The sequence below is a fragment of the Bubalus bubalis genome, chromosome 5 (genome assembly GCF_019923935.1).
Source record: "Bubalus bubalis isolate 160015118507 breed Murrah chromosome 5, NDDB_SH_1, whole genome shotgun sequence".
In the NCBI taxonomy this organism is placed as follows: Eukaryota; Metazoa; Chordata; class Mammalia; order Artiodactyla; family Bovidae; genus Bubalus; species Bubalus bubalis.
This window is the reverse complement of record NC_059161.1, coordinates 20,703,326-20,723,629: the sequence shown is the minus strand read 5'-3', so window position 1 is coordinate 20,723,629 and position 20,304 is coordinate 20,703,326. Positions and strand designations below refer to the sequence as shown.

Below are 20,304 nucleotides of genomic sequence, written 5' to 3'. Positions count from 1 at the left end.
TTATTTTATATTTTAAAACATGTCTAAAAATAAGCAAATGAATAAGACCCTTAAAAAAATGAAGACAATTGAAATAAAACCAGATATATAATACACTTGAAATAATTTAAAATATATTTTTGCCTCACAATGTTATTTAAAGTGTTATTATACCTGCCACATATTAATAGATTTTGGTTAAATTATACACTTCAGGTATTTAAATCAAGATGCTCCTGTACTTCTCTTTGCTCCCTAATATAGCTCTTGGAGAATCTTGAAAGTATATCCTGTTAAGGAGTATTTTTAGAAGGAATAGAAAATAGAGAAAACTCTAAAAAAGAGAATTCAGCCAATTTTGTTTTGTCAGTCCTAAGTAGAATGTATCAAGTAGATGTGGTAAGAATATTTGAGATAAAGATTTCAGAAGTGATCAAACTCAAAGCTAAGGTGGTGGGAGTGAAGTGGAGTGTCTCTTCGGCAATGAGGAACAGTGACTGAGAAGCAGGTAGCATTTGAGTTGTATATTCATATGTCTGTCCTCTCCAGGTAGCATCTTGGACAAAATATTGGGCAGCTTTGTGTGGGACGCAGCTTTTCTACTATGCTGCCAAATCTCTGAAGGCTACAGAAAGAAAACATGTAAGTATTCCTGTTCCAAGTCGTTAACATAGTTTCACAGCCTCTATATGGTGGTAAGGAAAGTAGTCCTAATTGGATGCGAGGGTTTGGGGTTTTTTTCCCACTTTCTAACCCAGAAGTTCTTAGACTTTCTTTGTATGAGTATTGTAATGGAGTTATTTTTGTTTAGTAATATGATCCTAAGAAAGGTCTTGGAATAACTTCCATATTCTAAAGTTCCCTTTTTGAACACTGTTTTTTCTTTGCAAATGTTAAAACTGTGCCCTGCCATTATCTTATCTTCGTGTCCAAGCCCTCCCAAACCTGGGGTTTTTTGTTCAGAAAAATGGTTGAAAACTGTTGCCTTGGAATGTCATTTCCTGATTTGTGAAGTATGAAAAATTAGGACCAGCATCTGCAGTTCTTTCCACCTCAGTCTCTGATTGAGTGATTTTTCCAACAGTGAAGGAGGAATAATAGTTACTAAGGTTACTGTGGTCACCTTCTTGTGCTTGAAAGATGCCTCGAAAAACTCTTTTCTTGTAGAATCTTGCTATAAATGTAGAATCTTGCTATAAATCTTCTTTTGCATGCTGTCTGTCTTTGTATGCCAGTGATACACCATTTGAAAGGAAAATAATTTTCTGTTTTGCATTATCTCTTGGGGAGGAATTTATTTCTAAATTGTGTATTTTGAGGGTGGGGGGAATTAAGTGGTTTACCATATTGAGGAAAGGTAAGTAAGCCACTGAGAAAAAAAATTAAGTTCTTTTACTATTTATAAATTATCTAGTGATACTGTGTAATTCAGAAATGCCCCCCTTTTTTTTCTTTTTGGCAATTATCACTTTATGTTTTTTTTTTTTTCCAACAATGGCTGTCTCTCAAAAACAATAACACATACATATTGCATGTATTTTAATATCAGGTATTACTTCACCAAATACTTTGACTAAATTTACTAGGATTTGGTGGTTTATTGTTGTTTTGTTTTTTCCTTTTAGTGAGAAAATCCCTAGTTTGAAGTTTGGTTGGATGAGGCCAATTATAAGTTCAACTTCAAATATTATCATTATACAGAGAAGCTTTTCTTTATTCTCACAGTTTTAGCCCTTTAATCAAACCAGGAATAGAGAAAAATACAGTTTTGGTTTACATAAATGTGGGAAATGCTGTAATAAGATAGCATCACCTGCCTTTCTTTATCAGCTGTACCCATACCCTATTACTGTCCTGAATTTATGTTAATCATTGCCTGGCTTTTCTTTAGAGTTTGCCACTTAGGTTTCCTTAAATGATACATTGCATCATTTTTTAATTGTATCTGGATTGTGCCTAAAAGGCACCAGCCTTTTTGTTCAGTATTATAAATGTCTAGATCTAGTCCTCACATTAAGGTGAAGGGCTGTTTTTTTATATTCTAGTCAAATAGACTAGAATGCCCACATACCTGACAAAGCTACAGTTTAGTTTCACTAGAATGTTTTGCAAAGTAATTGCCTCTGGTTAGTATTCTATACTCAAAGGAGGGGAAAAAATGAGGTTACTATAGCTGAATTATCATCTTCAGATATAGTTAACTGTTCACTTAGCCACTTTGAGAGACTTGGCTAGATTTCACTTAGTTGACTATTACAAGGAAGTAAAATGTATAAATGTTTTTTATTTTTTCCTAACTGTAATTAGAAGCCAAACTAGAGAATTGATAAAATAACTGAATTTGTCATCTAATACATATGTTAAGTATCTTTTTGTGTTTGGTATAGGTACTTACACAGCTAGTTTGAGTTTATAATTGTATGAAGTGATAAATAATGCATATGAAATGTTTAGATATTAGAGCCTAGTGGGCTGTGAGGGAGCCAGATTGAGTGCCAAGGAAATGGACTGTGTTCCTCATCTTTTCTAGTTTAAACTGTTAAGATTAAAAAAAAGAATTATAATAACAAAGCAGTATGGAGACAAATCCATGTTTATATTTATCCAATTTTAGGATAGAAAAAGGGCACAGAACTAAAAGCAGTGGAGAAAAATGTTTTTAATCATTTTCAAACAAAAGTTAAAATGCAAATTGAAAGAAAATATTGGCTATATATAAGCAGTAGGTGTGGGATTAAAATATATAAACAGAGCATCACCTGTGTGGTGTTCTTGTCAAAAATTTAATCATGAGGACGCAATCAAATCCACATCATGGAACATTGTGTAAGACCACTGGCTTGGATTCTTAAGACCAAAATTTGACAGCTGGAGTAGAAAGAGGGATAGAAGGAATGTTCTAAATTAAGAGAAACTTTAAGAGTCTTGATAACTAAATGCAGTGTATGTACCTTGGTCTAATCTTGGAGGTAATTCTTTTAAGCTGTAAAGTTCATAATTAGGACAATCAAAGAAATTATAATAATGGACTTTATATGATTATGTCCATTAAATTTCTTAAATGTGAACCATTGTGATTATATAGTAATATCAGTATATTCTTAGAAGATACATGTTGAAATATTTAGGGTTCAATATTATGTCTGATGCTTACATTTAAATGTTCAAAGAGATCAAGCAAATGCAAAATGTAGATATGGATAATCCTTGTAGCATTCTTTGTAGTTTGAACTTTTCTGTAGTTTGAACTTTTTCAAAATTAAAAGCTGGAGGAGGAAAAAAGTCACTAATAAAAATATATGTGTTCCTATATGTAAATAAATGCAGGAGGAAGAAATATGGAAACCTACACCTGTCTTATTGCTTTGTAAAGTATGAATTTTTTTTTTTTTTTTGCATATGAGGAAAAGAGCAGACTTGGGAATAGACAAGAGAGGAGTATGACTTCTTAATGTTTTAAAATGAAAGCATTCACTGTAAAACTATTTATAATGAAAGTATATTCATTATAACTTTTAAAAGTTTGCAGATATCTTTGAACCTCTCTGCATCGTAATGAGTGAATAAATACTGTTAGATAAGTTAAAAACAAAGTCTATACCTGAAAAAGAAGTCTGTAACATATATAAAGACCTTCCACAACTCAGTAAGAATAAAACAACAGTGGAAAGATGAAATAGTGAGATAAATAGAAAGTGAATATAAATGGTTAATGTACATGAAAAGGTGATGAACCTCACTAGTTATCAAAAAGGCAGATTAAAGAAGATGCTTTTTTTTTGACCATTAGGCAGAAATTTTAAAGATTGATAATGTAGCATTGGCCATGATGTAGGGAAACAGACTATGACCCAAAGTTGGCAGAAATTTAAATTGGTACTTTTTGTGGTGGACAGTCCTACTCAGCATTTAACTTAATAATAACCAGTGATTCTTTATCTGAAAATCTGTTCTATGAAAATCATTAAGCTAGTGCACAAAGATATCTATAGAAGAATATTCCTGTTATATTTATAGTATCAGCAGTCTGCAAACACTGAAAATACTTATTGTTAAGGAAATATGATGGGTAAAAACCACAAGTCAGAGTATAAGTATACCCCCATTTGTATATGAAAACCAACAACAACAAGAAAGTCTTTGGTGTAATGCAGACAGAAAGGTCCAGAGGACTACACCCCAAAGGATGGTAAATTCTGGGAGCAGAATGAGGTTCAGCTGGTGGTCGAGGGCATTTGCACTCTGTGAATGGGCTTATATTGCTTGAGTTTTTATTATTATTACTGGAAAAAAGCAATTTATGCAGAGGTTTTTGGGTCTAAGAAAAGATATTAGAAAATCATGCTGTATGCTTTGATATAAACTATAAAACTGTCAGATAGCTATGTATTGCCAATTTGATTCTTCGTAGCATTGTTGTTGCTAAATCGTGTCCAACTGTTTGGCAACCCCATAGACTGTAGCCCTCCAGGCTCCTCTGTTTATTCCTTCTTCAAGGGATCTTCCTGACCCAAGGATTGAACCGTGTCTCCTGCATTGGCAGGCGGATTCTTTACTGCTGAGCCACCAGGGAAACCCTCTTCATCATATTAAAGCTAGTTCCTAATTCCTTTAGCTTTCATTTTTGCTGTAACCATGTTGTTAAAAATAATGTGATATGTTCCTTCTTTTTCCCATTTCTTTAAAATTGTGAAATATATACATGCAGAAGAAGATATATTGTATATGTGTATATTTTAAAGAATAATAAATAAAATAGACATGTATATAACTCCACCCAGCATAAGAAGACAGAGCATTGTCAGAATCATCCAAGTCTTCCCAGATAGCATCTTCTTTCTTATTAGCCATGATAAGGATCTTAGTTCCACAACCAAGATCAGACCCATGACCTCTGCATTGCAAATGCAGAATCTTAACCACTGGATCACCAGGGAAGTCCATACTTCGTGATTTTAATATATATACCCCGGATTATTAATGTTTGAAATAATTTTTTTCATGTTTACTAGCTATTTGTGTTTCTTCTATAAAATGCCTGGATAAATTATTTTGCTTATTGAATAATTTGTTTTCTTACTAATTGGTAAAAATTTCCTTATATATTCTGGATACTTACTAGCAATTGCTGTTGCTGCTGCTAAGTCGCTTCAGTGTCCGACTCTGTGCGACCCCATAGACGGCAGCCCACCAGGCTCCCCCGTCCCTGGGATTCTCCAGGCAAGAACAGTATTACTAATATCTTCTTCCAATTTATTCAGTTTTTTTTTCACTCTCTTTGTGATCTTTTAGTGAATGGTTCTTAGTTTTAAAGTAATAAAATTTATCTTTTATGCTTAATACTTCCTGAGTCATATTTTTTAAATCCTTCTCTAACGTGAGTTCATCAAAATGTTCTGTATTTTCTACTAGTAAAGTTTTACAGTTTGCTTTAAAATCATTGACCCACTTGAAGTCAGAGGAGGGTATATGTGAGATGTGTTATGAAATAGGCATTCACTTTTATTTATCTGCCTGGAGAGGTTATTTTCCTGACACCACGTGTTGAACAGTCCGTTCTTACTTGGCTGGTCTGCAGAGCCCATGTTTGTCATTTGAGTTTGCATCAGTATTCACAGATCGCTTTCTAGACTTCCATTGCCCTGTCAGTCTCTCCTTGTCCTAGTAACTCACAGACTCAGTTACTATAGATTTGTAAGTCTTGTTGTGTAGCAAGGCAAGTCCTGCCTAATTCTTCAGGAGCATCTTGGCTGCTTCTGATCCCTTGTCTTACACACAAATTTCAGAATCAGCTTCTCAAGTTCCACATAAAACCCTACTGAATTTTTTATTGAAATGACACTAAATCTGTAGATCAATTAAGGGTGAATTGACATCTTTGCAACACTGAACCTTTTTCTTCATCTCATGGTATTTTTCTGTTGATTTAGGTCTTCTTGAATGTCTTTTGACTGTTATACTTTCTTGTATGTCTTTTGTTACACATATTCCTAGGTACCTTTCTTAGAAGTGACTTTTATAGTTCTAGTGTATAAAATTGCAGATGACTTTTATAGTGATCTTTTCCAAGCATCCTTGCTCATTTTTCTTATTGGTTTGGTGGATTTTCTGAACTGAATGGATAATACTATCTGCAAGTGATGGCAGTTTTATTTCTTCCTCATCCTTATACCTTTTATTTCTTTTTTTGTTATCTTATTATGCTGACTAGGTCTTCCAGTTCAGTATTGGATGAAAGTAGCAATGGTAGGCATCCTTGTCTTGAAACTGACTTTGAAATGTTTTATGCATTTTACCCTTGAGCGTATATTGCAGAATTTTAGTTTGGGTTTTATTTTATTTTGTGTTTTTCTTTCCTGTATACTTTGTTCAGGTTTTGTTTTTTTTTTTAGTTGGTGGGGGGAGGAGGGGGAGTGTCGTTTGTTTCTTTTGTTTGTTTGGTAGGTCCTGTTGAATTCCTTGGGAGGGAATTTCCTAATTCAATAACAGTATCTACCAAACAAACAAAAAAATAAATTCCATTCCAAGTCTACCACAAATATGCATTATATTCTAACAAATGCTTTTATTTTACATCAACTGAGTTGATAATATTTGAGTTGTGGCTCCCGGGCTCCAGAATACAGGCTCAATAGTTGTAACACACGGGCTTAGTTGCTCCACGGCATGTGGAATCTTCCTGAATCAGGGATCGAACCTGTGTCTCCTGCCTCGACAGGTGGATTCTTTACCACTGAGCCACCAGGGAAGCCTGACAGTTAAACTTTTGATAAAGAGTTGAAGCTGGGAAAGATCTGGAAAGTAGATGATCTGAAGAGGGCATGCCTACATGGAATTTAGTAGTAAGAGGCTGGAGCAGAGCTAACCAGCAGGAAATCTTGTCTCTCCCTAGGAGAAACTGAAAATACACTTTTTAACAATAAGTTTTTACTTAGGATAAGCCATAAATTTTGTGTTTTTATTATTTTTTTTGTCTCTCAGTTTAAATCAACATCAAATAAGAACGTGTCTGTAGTAGGATGGATGGTGATGATGGCTGATGACCCAGAACATCCGGATCTCTTCTTGCTTACTGACTCTGAGAAAGGTGAATCATTGAAATAACTAGGGGTTACTATACAACTTTAGATAACCCAAATTTTAGTTTAACTGGAATACTCAACTGGGGGCATTGCTTATATTGTTTCACCTCTTAGGAAATATTTCTGTCATGTGATGTATACTAATTATGCCAATATTTTTAGATATCAGTATCTATTAATTGCTTCTTTAATAAGCTTATTCCCTTTGCTACATGGGAATAAGCTTGAAGAGCTAATAATCAAGAAAAGAAAGAGGGAATTTGAGAATCTATAAAACACTGTTACTTTAAAATCTCAGATTTACAATATGCAATACCCCTTCATTTATATCTTGAATAAATTGTTATTGTTAAGTTCTGAATGTGGCAAAAGTTTTCCTTTAAATGGTTTGTGTTCCATTAATTAAATTAATTGGTTATTTGACTCAAACCACTTTCCATATAAGTGTAATTTTAATTATAATGCTTTGGTTATAATATGTAGTGGAGAAGGAAATGGCAACCTACTCCAGTATTCTTGCCTGGAGAATCCCAGGGACGGAGGAGCCTGGTGGGCTGCCGTCTGTGGGGTCGCACAGAGTTGGACATGACTGAAGCAACGTAACTGTATAATATGTAGAGACATTTATGAGTAACATTATTGGCTGTTAACCACAGGAGTTTTTAGAATGGATGAGAGAGGCTGGAGGGTGGGCCGTGTAGAATCAGGTCGTGTGTCTCCTTACCCTGCTTGTGTGTGTCGTGGGGACCTCAGTGATCATCAGAACAGATCCTCACATGATTGTAGCTCTTGCTTTATAACATCTGCCAGCCATTGATGAGCACCACAGAGGAAGCCAGAAAGGAAATCGTTTAGCATCTGCCCAGAACCTTCCACTTCAGCAACTCACTACTAAAATGATACTGTATTACCTTTTATTGACTATAAAGTTATATTCTTGACTTCTGTTTCTTTAGAATGTATATCAACAGATATTCTGCTTTTAGGATATTGTGGTATTTAGAATAAAAATTTAAGAAAACATGCAGAAAAAATAACAGCAAGATGTCACATTTTGAGGTGAAATAGACTGATTTACAGAGTAAGGTGTTTCTACTCAACATTCTGAATTCAGCCTCCACCCTGCCAATCCCAAAGACATTCATTATTTATAAAAGTACATTTTAAAAGGAGATAATTTTCATAGGATTTAGTTAACAAATTCTTTGTTTTCCTTTGATTCCTTGTGTGTATTAGTCACTCAATCATGTCCGACTCTCTGCAACAACCCCGTAGACTATAGCCTGCCAGGCTCCTCTGTCCATGAAATTCTCCTGCAAGAATAGTGGAGTGGGTAGCTATTTCCTTCTCCAAGGGAATCGTTGATTCCTTAGTGTACTTGATAGAACTACTTCTGAGTACAAGGTTTTTATGAAATCTATACTGACAGCCTTTTTCAGGAAGAAGAGTAGATAAATGGCCACTGTGGCCAGCTTGTCAGATATGCCTGCTATTTAGGTTGATCTGATGTTTGATCTGGGTTCAACAAGCAAAAAATGTTATTTGAATAATTAAACATATGGTGAAGAGAACTTTTGCTTCTGAAAATGAGTAAGTCTTTGTTAAAATCTCAAAGAAAAGCTGAATAAAGCCTACATATAGATCAGATAAGGCTCTTGAATCATTGGATGCAGTTATAAAGGAAAGAGTAGAAATCAGTAAGAACTGGGAAATAAGAACAACTCAGGTCAGTGAGAAGGAGAACTAAGCTTAACTTAGGGCAGCCTATACTACATGAATCCCTTCTTTTCTCAGTTTATTACCTTAATACATATAAATGTATAAAAATACTCCTATCGTGTATCAGTTTTTTATTAGTCAACATAAGGTCTAAATGGTCTTTCCTAGTAACTCAGATGGTAAAGAATCTGCCTACCAATGCAGGAGACCCAGATTTGATCCCTGGATCAAGAAGATCCCCTGGAGAAAGGGAATAGCAACCCACTCCAGTATTCTTACCTGGAGAATTCCATGGACAGAAGAGCCTGGCGGGCTACGGTCCTTGGGGTCACAGAGTCATATGAGACTGAATGACTAACACTTCCACTTTCAAGGTCTAAATACGTATGTCACAAATGAAACAAATGAATTTCTAATTTTCTAAAAGAGAAAAAGGTGCTTTCTCAGATTTTTCACATAAACCCTTATTAGACCTAGGAACTTCTCTAATAATTTTGACAAATGTAAGTAAAAACTAAAAGCATAGGTTATATTGATGTTAGCTGATTAATCCTTAATCACATTAAATAGCTAATGTTTAAGTGTTAAACACTGTTAGAACATTTTGGCCTATAAAAATTTAGTCTTAGCATCTACTAGTATTTAGGTCATCTAAATAGTGCTGAGAACTGATATTCTGTACTCTCATCCATGCATACAAATTTAGAGAAGCCAAACAATTGTTTTATTTAGGTACACTTAAAGATCATGTAAGAAAACAAAATACTTCTCTTCCAATTGATGAATAGCAAAGCAGTGACTTTCTGAATAAATTATAGCTTGTGAATGTAGCATATGGAACTCTGTATTGGAAAATCAGGTGATAGAAAAATAAACTGAGACTGAGAACTCTCACCAATTTTTGTTGTTTTCCCCTTGTTTTTAATAATTTTAGGAAATTCGTACAAGTTTCAAGCAGGCAGTAGGATGAATGCAATGCTGTGGTTCAAGCATTTGAGTGCAGCCTGCCAAAGCAACAAACAACAGGTGAGCATTTCTCTTCATCCTCAGAAGAGTCCATAAACTGGGAACGTATTTAAAAGAGCTGGTAAGAAAAGTATGTGGACTGATTTTTGGAATGAAGTAGAAAAACTGTATTGTTTATGTTCTTTTTTTGTTGACCACAGTCAGCAAGACGTGAGGTCCACATTTTAGTGAGGGAGATGGGCAATAAACAAGTGAACAAATAACAGCATTTCAAAAAGTAAAAACTCTATGAAGGCAGCAAAATAGAATTAGGTGATATGGAGGGATGGGAGTAAAGTCAACTTTAAATAAATTAAGAGCGAACAGCAGAGGTGTCCCTAAGGAGATGACAGTGACGTGAATGACAGGAAGGAAGGGCCACGTGAAGATAAGGGAGAGCAGAGTTCTGGTGAAAGGAAGGGAAGTGCAAAGACCCTGAAGGTGAAACAAGCTTTAAGGTGTTCAAAATAGGGAGGTGTAGCCTGTGTCAGAAGAATGGGAATGAGAGGCAAGGAAACGTAGCTTCAGAGGTTAAAAATTTGATGGTACCTTGCCAAAAATTATTCTGATGCATCTCTATTTGTTCTGTTGACAATTTTATGTGGGTTCCTATGCTCGCAGTGAAACCCAAAACGATTTGGACTTTTTCCTTGTTTTTATTTCACTGAAACAAAGATGGCCTAACTCACAGAGGTCTATGATGGGAACTCGGCTGCAAAGAGGATGAATCCATAGTGGTGTGTTCCCCAAATTCTGCTGCTGATTTAAAGCTGAACGATGAATTGGTAGGGCAGACATAAATATAACTGGAGTTAAAAGTTTCTACACTCTTTTTGGCCAGTTTTTAGTTGAAAAGTTTATTGCCTGTAGGTACTGAAATACAGAAGTATATGGTAAATATTATCAGTAGCTAATTTTGAATATATAGTACATTGTAGAAGTTTATAAAGCTTATAAATGTGTTTTTTACCATGTGCTATCAGGACCTAAGTTATAATTGCTTTTTTGGTATAGGAAGAAAGTAAGGCTTAAAAATGCTAATAATGACCTCAACAAGGTCAAACAAATAAAAAAAGTAAAACAAACAAACAAAATTAAAAAATGGTGGGCCTAAGACACAAAGTCTGTCTTCATTCTGTAGATGCATTCTCTTAAATATTGTTGGAATGGGCTTTGTTCTCTTATAATTTTTGTTTTAAAAATAATAAAGCAAAAATTACATCCTTGCCCTTGTCAAATTAGTGTCTGGGACAGGATGAAGGAAACAGACCTTCTTTTGCCTAAACCAAGTTCTTGAGGATTCAGTTGCATGCATACATTTTCTTTAAATGTGGCCTTAAAGTATTGTATCATTTTTTTTAATCTGAAGATTTCAAGATTAATCTAGAGAGTGTATGCATCCCAGCATAGAGATTCAGTTTCTTTTATTGTATTAGTGGATCTTCCTGCTGAAAAAGATAACCAGATGTGTATAAATGGTTTTGTTCTGTTTTTTCAGTTTGTTGCTATACTTAGAAGAATGAGAGAAGTAGCAAATTTATAAATTGAAGCCATGAAATTTGAAAACTTTTAGTAGAAGACTGTAACTCAAATACATCTTAAACCATCATCAGGCAACTTAGGAGGAAATGAAAATTTTACCGTATTTAAATATGGATTTCTTATAACCAGACCCGAGAATTTATACTTTAAGTACTCGTCCGTTCATACTGTATTTTATTTATAATTCACTTATGATTACATCATCAAATAATTTTTCATTCAGAAGCTGACATGTGTAAGAGATTAATCTTTTTTTTTAGTGTCCTAGGTTTTCAGGAAAAGGTTGTTAAAGAACTGTTAACCTCTTTTTAACTTCCCTGGTGGGCCAGTGGTTAAGACTCCATGCTCCCAGTGCAGGGGACCCAGTTCAAACCCTAGTCAGGGAACCAGATCCCATATGCCTCAGCTAAGCGTCTGCATGCCACAACTAAGAAAAGAGAGGGAGAACTGTTAAACTCTTTTAAAGGACACAGCAATGACTACTGATGCATGAATATCTCTACCAGCACAGCTTTGGTAACTGTTAGTAAAAGTTAAGAGCACTTTTTTTAACATGGCAAAACCCTCTTTAGTCCTTAACTAGATGACCCATCAACTAATTTTTAAAAACAAAATATATTTATATTTCTAAGAATTATTGTTGAATTTTAGATTTGAAATCGAATTAAATTTGATCCAGTCTATTAGCAGCCAACTGTTATATAGCCTATAGATTTTTCAGAGTCACAAAGTGTCAGATTAGAATTTATCTAGTGATGAGTTTTATTGTTTTATACTCATTTCATTGATGATTTCACAAAGAAATTCTTAGTAATGTCTGTTATAAAATTATGCTGATTTTAAAATTTGCATGTAGGAATTCATTGTAATATGTATAATGAGAAAATAAATGATGACAGGTGTGTCTGGAATCTCACACCTACTAAGGCCATACTTACTCTTTCCTCACTCATTCATTTATTCACTCAGCAAATGTCTACTGAGCTCCCCTGTGTTAGACAAGAAAGGTATTGTCTCTGCCCATTTTGCCATCCAGATTTCAATTTACTGGAAAGGGTATTAACTTATCTCAGTGGTTTTTCTCTAAAAATGTTCTAGTATATTTTATCCATTATTCATGAACAATTACAGTACCTTCTATCAAATTCCTTTGGGCTTAGTTAAAATGACAAGGGAAGATAAGAAATAGCACTTTGAAGAACACCTTTCAAATACTATCAGTTTGTAATGCTTATATTTTTTAGGTTCCTACAAACTTGATGACTTTTGAGTAAAAACGTGATAAAGAACAAGGTGAACTGTTACCCTAAGTGAGAGCGAGGACCTGATGAAAGAGTGCCAGCTACAAACCAATCCTGTGCCAGGCAGAGCCCAGAGGCTCCGTCTCAGCCTCTGGAGTCCTGAACCAAAAAAGCACTAATTTCAGGGAACGAAGTGAGATATTCCCAGGGAACACATCAGAGCTGTAAAACAAACTGCCATGGACCATGCTTCTTATCTCTGAACTGACCTGTGGAAACCACTGCCTTAATAGAATGAAAGGAAAACCACCACGAAACACCAAACAGTGCGTGTGAATCTCCTGGCGGTGCTGTGCTTGGAATAGATCGTAGCTAATTTGCATTTCTTTTAACTTTGTACTAATTTTGGAGGGGGGAATCGCCTTTTTTTAGATACACTTTAAAAGGAAAAACATATTTCTTATGGGTGACATCAGGAGCTGGTTTTGAACTGAAGTGTGAAGATGTTTCAGCTTAGTAAGGTTCTACCAGCCGCCTCGCCAAATGGTTTGCTTAAGCCTCCATGAGTCAGCGGCCTCAACGCGCTTTCTCACAGCAAGAGTGTAGGAGTTAGAAATGTTAATAATGTGAGTTGTTGGGGTTTATTTGGGACTGGGGTGGGGTGGGGGGTTGTTTTGTTTTGGATAGGGGAGATTTTTTTTTTTAAACACTAAACTTCTGAAATTTAGTACTGTATGGGGTACATTATTTCCTGCTGGAGGTATAAAGGCTGAGTGTTCACATGCCAGACACTTTTTTCAAGTGGGCTCCAGAAAACATGGTTGTTTTTAACTGGGTTTAAAGTTTGGCCTTCTATATGAATTCATTGTTGGACCACAGATCTGCTTAGTAGAGAACTGTAATCCCAACCTAAACTTTTCTAAGAAGATTTTACAGTAACTACAGTTTTCAAGTTTAAGTGGATTATCCCTTCTTTCACTCACAGGTGATTTTTGTCATCAAGGGTGATGTATCAATATTTTATTAGGATATTTTCTTTTACAGTGTTAAATGTGCACAATGCCAGTTATTTTTTTATTATTTTCATTATTTTTGTTCAATGTGAGATTCAGGATCACATTTGTTTAAAAGAGAATCTACATGTGTTTGTATGCATGTATGTATTTTATTATAAGGGATACAGAATAATTTTCAAAGGGAAAAAGGTGAAAGAGAGGCTGGAAATTTTGAGTATCAAAACTTTCCTTCCTACTTAACTTTCCTTTATCACAAACATTTTTCTCAAAATTTACTAATAGGTCCTTACCATGAAACCATATTTTGTTAATAGTTGATCAAGAGAGTTTTGTGAGAGCTCTGTTATGCAATAATGCATTTAACTTCCAAAATAAATGTTGAGTTTAAAAAAAGGAGGAAAAAAAAGTTTGAAGGTGAAATGCCTTAGAGTTTTAACCAAAAAAAAAAGGCACTTGAACAAAGGCTGTGTGTTGGATGTTATAAACTCATGAGGCAGCATGAATTTTCACCTATGGCCCAGAGTAAGAAGTGCTTTTTGACTGATAACTTCTAATAGATTTCTATTACTTTGGGCCTCACATAAAAACTTTCAGATTGTATTCTAGGGGAATTTTATCCTTTTCCTTTTTAATCATAAGTATTTCATCCTTGAATCCATGAAATTTACATAGAAAATATTGCTTGTTAGAATAATTAACTAAAAGTATATCCATTTGGAAAGTAGAAGAGCTTTCTCAGATTGCTAAATTTTTCAATTTTGTTTTCTGTTTGAAAAGTATATTAAGAGTTCAAATATTTTTCTCACATAGTACAGTTAGAAATACCATTATTTCTGGTTTTGTGGGAAATGACATGAGCTGGAGAGGGCAAGAACATGGCTGAGACCTCCCAGCACAGCCCACTCTGGGCATGGAGAAGACCCCCTCTGCATAACCAGCATAGCAGTATTACTCTGAGACCTTGCACATCTGACTTTTGTTTTAATTTTCTTAACTTGTTTATTTCTCTTCAGAAATAAGTGTTTTTTAACAGTGTATGTGCTTTTAAAACACACTGTGGATGAGAACCCTGTGGATTTTGTATTACCTTGTCTGTCTGTCATATAAGCTAAAGTAGATGAAGCGGTAGCTAACCGTATCGCTGAAGATGGGCAGCTGGGAGTCAGAGCCTAACAGCACAGTTTTGCCAAAGAGAGAGAGAGCTCAAGTGGAAGACGTGTTTGATATTTTCAGCGCTAAACACAAGGCTGCTTGTGCAGAGTGAGAACAGTGTTCAGATTTGGTGACTAGACCACACATAGATTTGTGGCCTCTGACTGACGGAAACTCTGAACTGTGCAGCGGAAGTCACCATTGTTTTCTTGTCTTCAGATTTGTCCATTCAAAATCTTGCTCATTGCTTTTTAAGGCTACTTTAGCATTTGAAGCAAAGAGAATTCCAGTGGGAGAAGTGAATTAAAATAGTGTGGGTGAATTTTTGATCTTATAATTCACCAAATGAGACCTAATAATAATGCAGGCAAAAATAAATACTACAATATTAAATATTTAGGCATCGTGTTAGTGAGAAGATGAAATTTTTCTCCTCTTACTAGGCCTACCCTTAATAAATTTGTAAACTAGCGCCTCACAAGCTTGAAATTTTCACCAATATTAAGCCCATTTTTTTCTCTCTGAGTCAAGAAAAACTCATTGGAAATTCCATTATAATTTAAATTTAAGCTAGTTTTTGATAAGCATAATGATTGGTATATTATCCAGCCTGGTGCAGCAGTATAATACCAACCAAAATACAATTTGAGGCACATCTCATTTAACTGTTTGAACATGGAAACTTATTTTTCATGCAAAAGTAACCTCTAACGGTTTTTAAAATGCAACTATAAAAATAACTGTATGATGACCTTGAGGAGCTCTGATTTTGGTCTCATGCCCCCTCTGTGTGTGAGTTCTGCTTATTTTTTTCAGAGACATTATTTTTACCATAACCTCCAAACTGTAAAAATTAAAAGAACCAATCAAACACACCTTCCTATTACATTTTCTTCACTGTGTAAATATTATTTGTGTAAACATTACGAAAAGGGATCCAAACAATTTGAGTCTGAGTATTTTTTTTCCTCCCCAGGCATATGCTTCAATGATAAATGTTTTCCTGTGCGGAAAATGCCATATGACTGTTGTGCTACCTTCTGTATGGACTGTTTTGGTATTGTATCTTTCTGTATGTCAGGAACTTAGGGTGTTTGTAGCTGCAGAGTTTCTGTAAGTGGCTTTATTCCTCTTCTAGAAGGTTTATAAAGGAGCCCAATGTGCACTGTTACAGAAGGGAAAAGAGTTTACAGTCTCGAGTGTATACACCTTGTATGTTAGTTGAAACCAGGGCCCGCCAAGAGCAGCCTGGCCTATTGCTCTCTTAGGATTACTAGAATTCACTTGGCCAAATGATTTGAGCAGAAGTCTTTTTTTTTTTTTTTAGGTTAAATCTGTAGTTATAGATGACTTTACTGCTAAAAACAAAACTACAGGACTTGGTATTAGTTTAAAAATCAATAATAGTAGATTTAACCCATTAAATATCCACTCTTGATTTCCTTCCTATTTTCTGAGACACGCTCCTTTTCAATGTTCTTTTAAACCACCATATTATCTTTTTTTTGCAAACAAGAGGTACCAGTATTGTTAACAGAGGATAATACCAGTTTTTTCAAAAATCATCTGCCTCAAAGGCGTTTGAAATAATTGGATCCCTTTTTGAAAAGGAAAATGAATTGGACTGCGTCCTGGTGGACCAGTAGTACTGCTGGAGCATGAATAGGTGATACAAAGCAAGTGTGGCCTTTGAGAGTTTGCTTTTATTTTCTGTCTCTCTTCTTTTATATTACTTCTTTCAGGCATAGTAAATTTATAATTTTACAGCCAGAGTAGTATTCTGTTTTCTTGTAACAAACATTGTTATTTAACACATTGATGATGATAATTTTCTGTGTGAAGTTAACCTTTTTTGGTTTTGCCTCCTTAAAAATGGCTTGTTCTAAGATGACTTGTTTTATTTCTTTTCCCCGTATTTAGAGGATTCTAACAAAAGAGATCTGTGTGAGCAAACTTTTAGGCTTTCTGAAAGCTATTTCATTACACTGGTATCTCAGTTGTAGTGCGGGGAAAATTTGCTCAGTGCCTTATCAATTTGAAGACCAACTTTAGGGCATCGAGTGTAACAATAATCATTTGTCCTCTTACTCCTTTTATTTCAGGAGTGTGTGCTATTCCTCTCTCCACCAGCTTACTCTTGCTCACAGCAAGTCTAAGAAAATGCGTGCGGATCGCTCTGGGTTATTGTCGCATTCCTCCTTGGCTTTGAGTCTTTTCAGACAAGCTCCTTCCCTGCTCCTCTCCTTCCAGGGGAGAAGATTAAAAATAAACCCTCCAAATCAGCCTTTAGATGAACACGCCTAAGAGCAACTTTGAAGAACATCCATCCAGCTGAGTTTATTTTTATTTTGTGTTGTTGAAATTGTTGTTTTGAGCATAGATTCAATTATCAGTCCTTTCAGAAAATCCTTAAAAGAATACAGTACAGCCAGAAAGATTTGTTTGGGTTCTATAAAAGCTCCTAAAATCCTGAAATGAGAGTTCCTTTGCCCAGAAGTGAGATTTAGTTCAGTACATTCTTACAGTTAAACAGGACTCAGAACAAGAAGCAGTCGCTTCACCTACCGGCTAGTGTTAACTTGAAGATACTGTCAGGAGAGTGAAAACAACGACAAGGTATAAATTAAAGAGAAGCTGAGAGACTAAGCTAGCTTTCTCAGTGAAAACAAAGTGTGGAAGCATTTTGCTTCTCTGAGATTACTGCAAGATCTGGAGATACTGTTGTTCAACTGAGTCAAAATGCTCTCTTCACATTTTGTAAAGGGCTGGTATGTTCTAGAGGAGGCAAGTAAATTTAGTCTTTAAAGCCAAATGAAGGGATTAACTGGTCCTTGAAGGTTATTAGTAGGATTTAAAGTTTGATTCTAGTCATTTGGACTGCAAAGTGGTGATGGGATTAAAGGAATACACAATGAAAGGAATGCTTTGGGATTGAGCTTTTTTTTTTTCTTTAATAGACAAGTAGAAAGTTTCATAATTAGCTATGCTTTAGATACCAGGTAACAAATATCAATTTTCCCATTAAGATATCACCTATTAAAACTATTCACAGAAGATAGTCCAATAATTATTGACTTACTAAATCTGACAGAGTAGCTGATTAAAGTCACCAGACTCAAGAGTTTCTATACCTTGATTATCGACAGATCCATTGTTTTACAGCTGACTGAAGTATGAATGTGTGGGGAGGGGGTGGGGAGCTCATTCACAGTGTAATCTAAAGGAGATAAAGGCATCTGTGGGGATGAATATCCAATAATGATAATATACAGGAAAACACAAGCCATTTTTACTCTCCTTCATCCCGGTTAACTTGAGGTACTAAAGATGAAGTACTCGTTTGCACTATGACCTCCTGGAGTGACGTGCAGCTTGGTTCCTCTCTCACTTTTGATTTCTGTTTAATATGCAAATGTGAGTGTGAGATCTTAAGTGTGTTTGCATAAGCTAACTTGAATTTAAGTACAGTTTTCTGAAATATTTCTATTGGAATAAATTACTTAAAAATATAGGTTGTGTGGGGATAATTTGTTTCCATGGTTACATTTTTATCATTAACTTTTAAAGAAATGATTTAAGTTGATTTCTTTTTTCCCAGTCTTTCTAGAATAGTTGACTAGGATTTTGTTGGTACAAGGAAGCTTCTGTCTGGGTAAACTTCAGTTGCTCTTCTCTATCCCAGAGCAAGGATGTGCAGCATGCTGACAGATGGTGCCTTGGGGAAAAGAGGTCAAGGGTATAATATTTCCGACATATCTCTCTCCCCACTCCAAGTATGTTATATGAGCAGTCTCCATAGAGGCCCTCTTTGCTAATACTATATTTCATAAATTCCAAACCATGACACTTTCACTTCTCACCATTTCTGAGAACAGAATCCGCCATCCAACCTAGGGAGCCTTAAATTAGAAGAAGTACCAAAATACATGTGTTGAGTCTCCTGTAAGTTATCAGCTGGGGTGTTTGCTCTGCCCTTTCTTAGAATTCCATGAGTTTGCTTCTAAGAAGCTTGGGAAACCTCCAGACGGGACTGAATGCCCAGTGTTTGGGCAAACCATAACCCAGTTTTCAACTATTTTCTCACTTTTTTGATGGCTTTTGAAATTTTTCACTGACACTGTGCTAGAACCAAAAGAGAGTGACTGTTCTCTTCTGGGGTGAGCCTGTCCTTGCCTCACACAGCACCTCGTTCTCCGTGTGTGCATGCTGAGCTTCCGGGTTCCCTCCTCGTTTCGTTAGTGGCTGCTCCCTGAGCCAGTACCACATTGCCTTCATCCCTGGATAGCTGTGTAAGTCTTGATGTCTGATGAGGTAATTGCATTGTTCTTCAAATCCGCCTTGGCTCTTTGTGACTTTTTCATCCTCCCTATGCATTCTACAATCAGTGTGTCAGGTTCAGTGAAAACACTGTTAATATTTTTATTGGACTTGCTTTGAATTTGTAGATTAATTTGAGAATTAACAGTTTGAAACGCTTACTCATCTCATCTATGAATATGAACTGTCTTTCTGTTTTATTTAGGGTTTTTAATGTCCCTCAATAAAGTTTCATAGTTTTCTCCCTCCTAGTTTCATACCTCTTTTATTAGTTTATTCCTAGGTAAACTAGTTTTTGTTTCTGCTATGAGTTATCTGTCTGTAGGAATGCTATTTTTATGTTGACACTTAACATCCAGCAACCTTATTGAAATCCCTTATCTAATTCTAATAGTTTGTCCAGTATGATTCCATTGTCATATTAGCTGCAAATAAGGTAATAGATTGTGAGAAAATATTTGGAGTTTATAAAACAAAGGATTCATATCAAGAATATACATGGATTGGATTTTTTTTGCAAATTAATAAGAAAATGTATTCAGTAGAGAAATGTGCTAAAGGGTATGAATAAACAGTTTATAGAAGGAGGCCTATGTGGCTAATCTATGAAAAGATGTTCAACCTCAGTTAGTAGAGAATTTCAAAGTAAATCATGGAAGAGCTGTCTCATTAAACCTGTCAAACTGGTGAGGCAATGCCAGAGAGCATCTGGGCAGTATTACAGAGATTGTGTACGTATACAGAGCATAAGAATTCAGAATTCCGGCCCTGGACCGCTTACTAGCTGCGTGATCTTGAGAAAGTGACTTAACCTTCTTCCTCAGTTTCCTCTTCTGTAAAATGATCACAGCGACAAGCCCACCTCAGAGAGTTGTGCGGCTCACCTTAGCTCGTGCCTCTAAAGCCCCATGAGCAGAGCCAGCACCAGGAAGAACTGTCAGTGTTAGGAGAGCTGGGATCAGTCACGGAGAGTGGGATGAGAGGTGAAGGGGAGAAGAAGGAAGAGGTATTTGCCTAGTTAAGTCATAGTGAACTGAGAAGTGTCTTATAAACCTTAGTAAACTAAATGAAGAAATAACCAGGTATATTCATTATAGACAAACTGGCAAGTAGAGAAAAACCTGAAGGACAGCCACCTAAAAAAAGAACCCTACTTTATTATTGTTGATTATTAAGATCTGTATTTCACCCACCTGTTGCTTGTTCAGTGAAGACTTCTGAACACCACCCCCAAATCGCCTAAATCAGAAT

General features: G+C 35.5%; 1 protein-coding gene across 5 annotated transcripts in view; it reads left to right on the top strand.

Moving 5' to 3' along the window:
- Positions 1-18,245, top strand: part of RALGPS2 (Ral GEF with PH domain and SH3 binding motif 2) — a 166,271-nt gene extending 148,026 nt beyond the window's left edge. For all 5 annotated transcript variants that reach the window (XM_006048562.4, XM_006048561.4, XM_006048560.4 and 2 more), the window contains 4 exons: positions 529-621; positions 6,961-7,066; positions 9,715-9,806; positions 12,572-18,245. In XM_006048562.4, coding sequence (XP_006048624.1) covers positions 529-621; positions 6,961-7,066; positions 9,715-9,806; positions 12,572-12,601 — 321 coding nt within the window. In that variant the 3' untranslated portion in view covers positions 12,602-18,245. The remainder of the gene's footprint in view (positions 1-528; positions 622-6,960; positions 7,067-9,714; positions 9,807-12,571) is intronic.
- Positions 18,246-20,304: the final 2,059 nt, after the last annotated feature.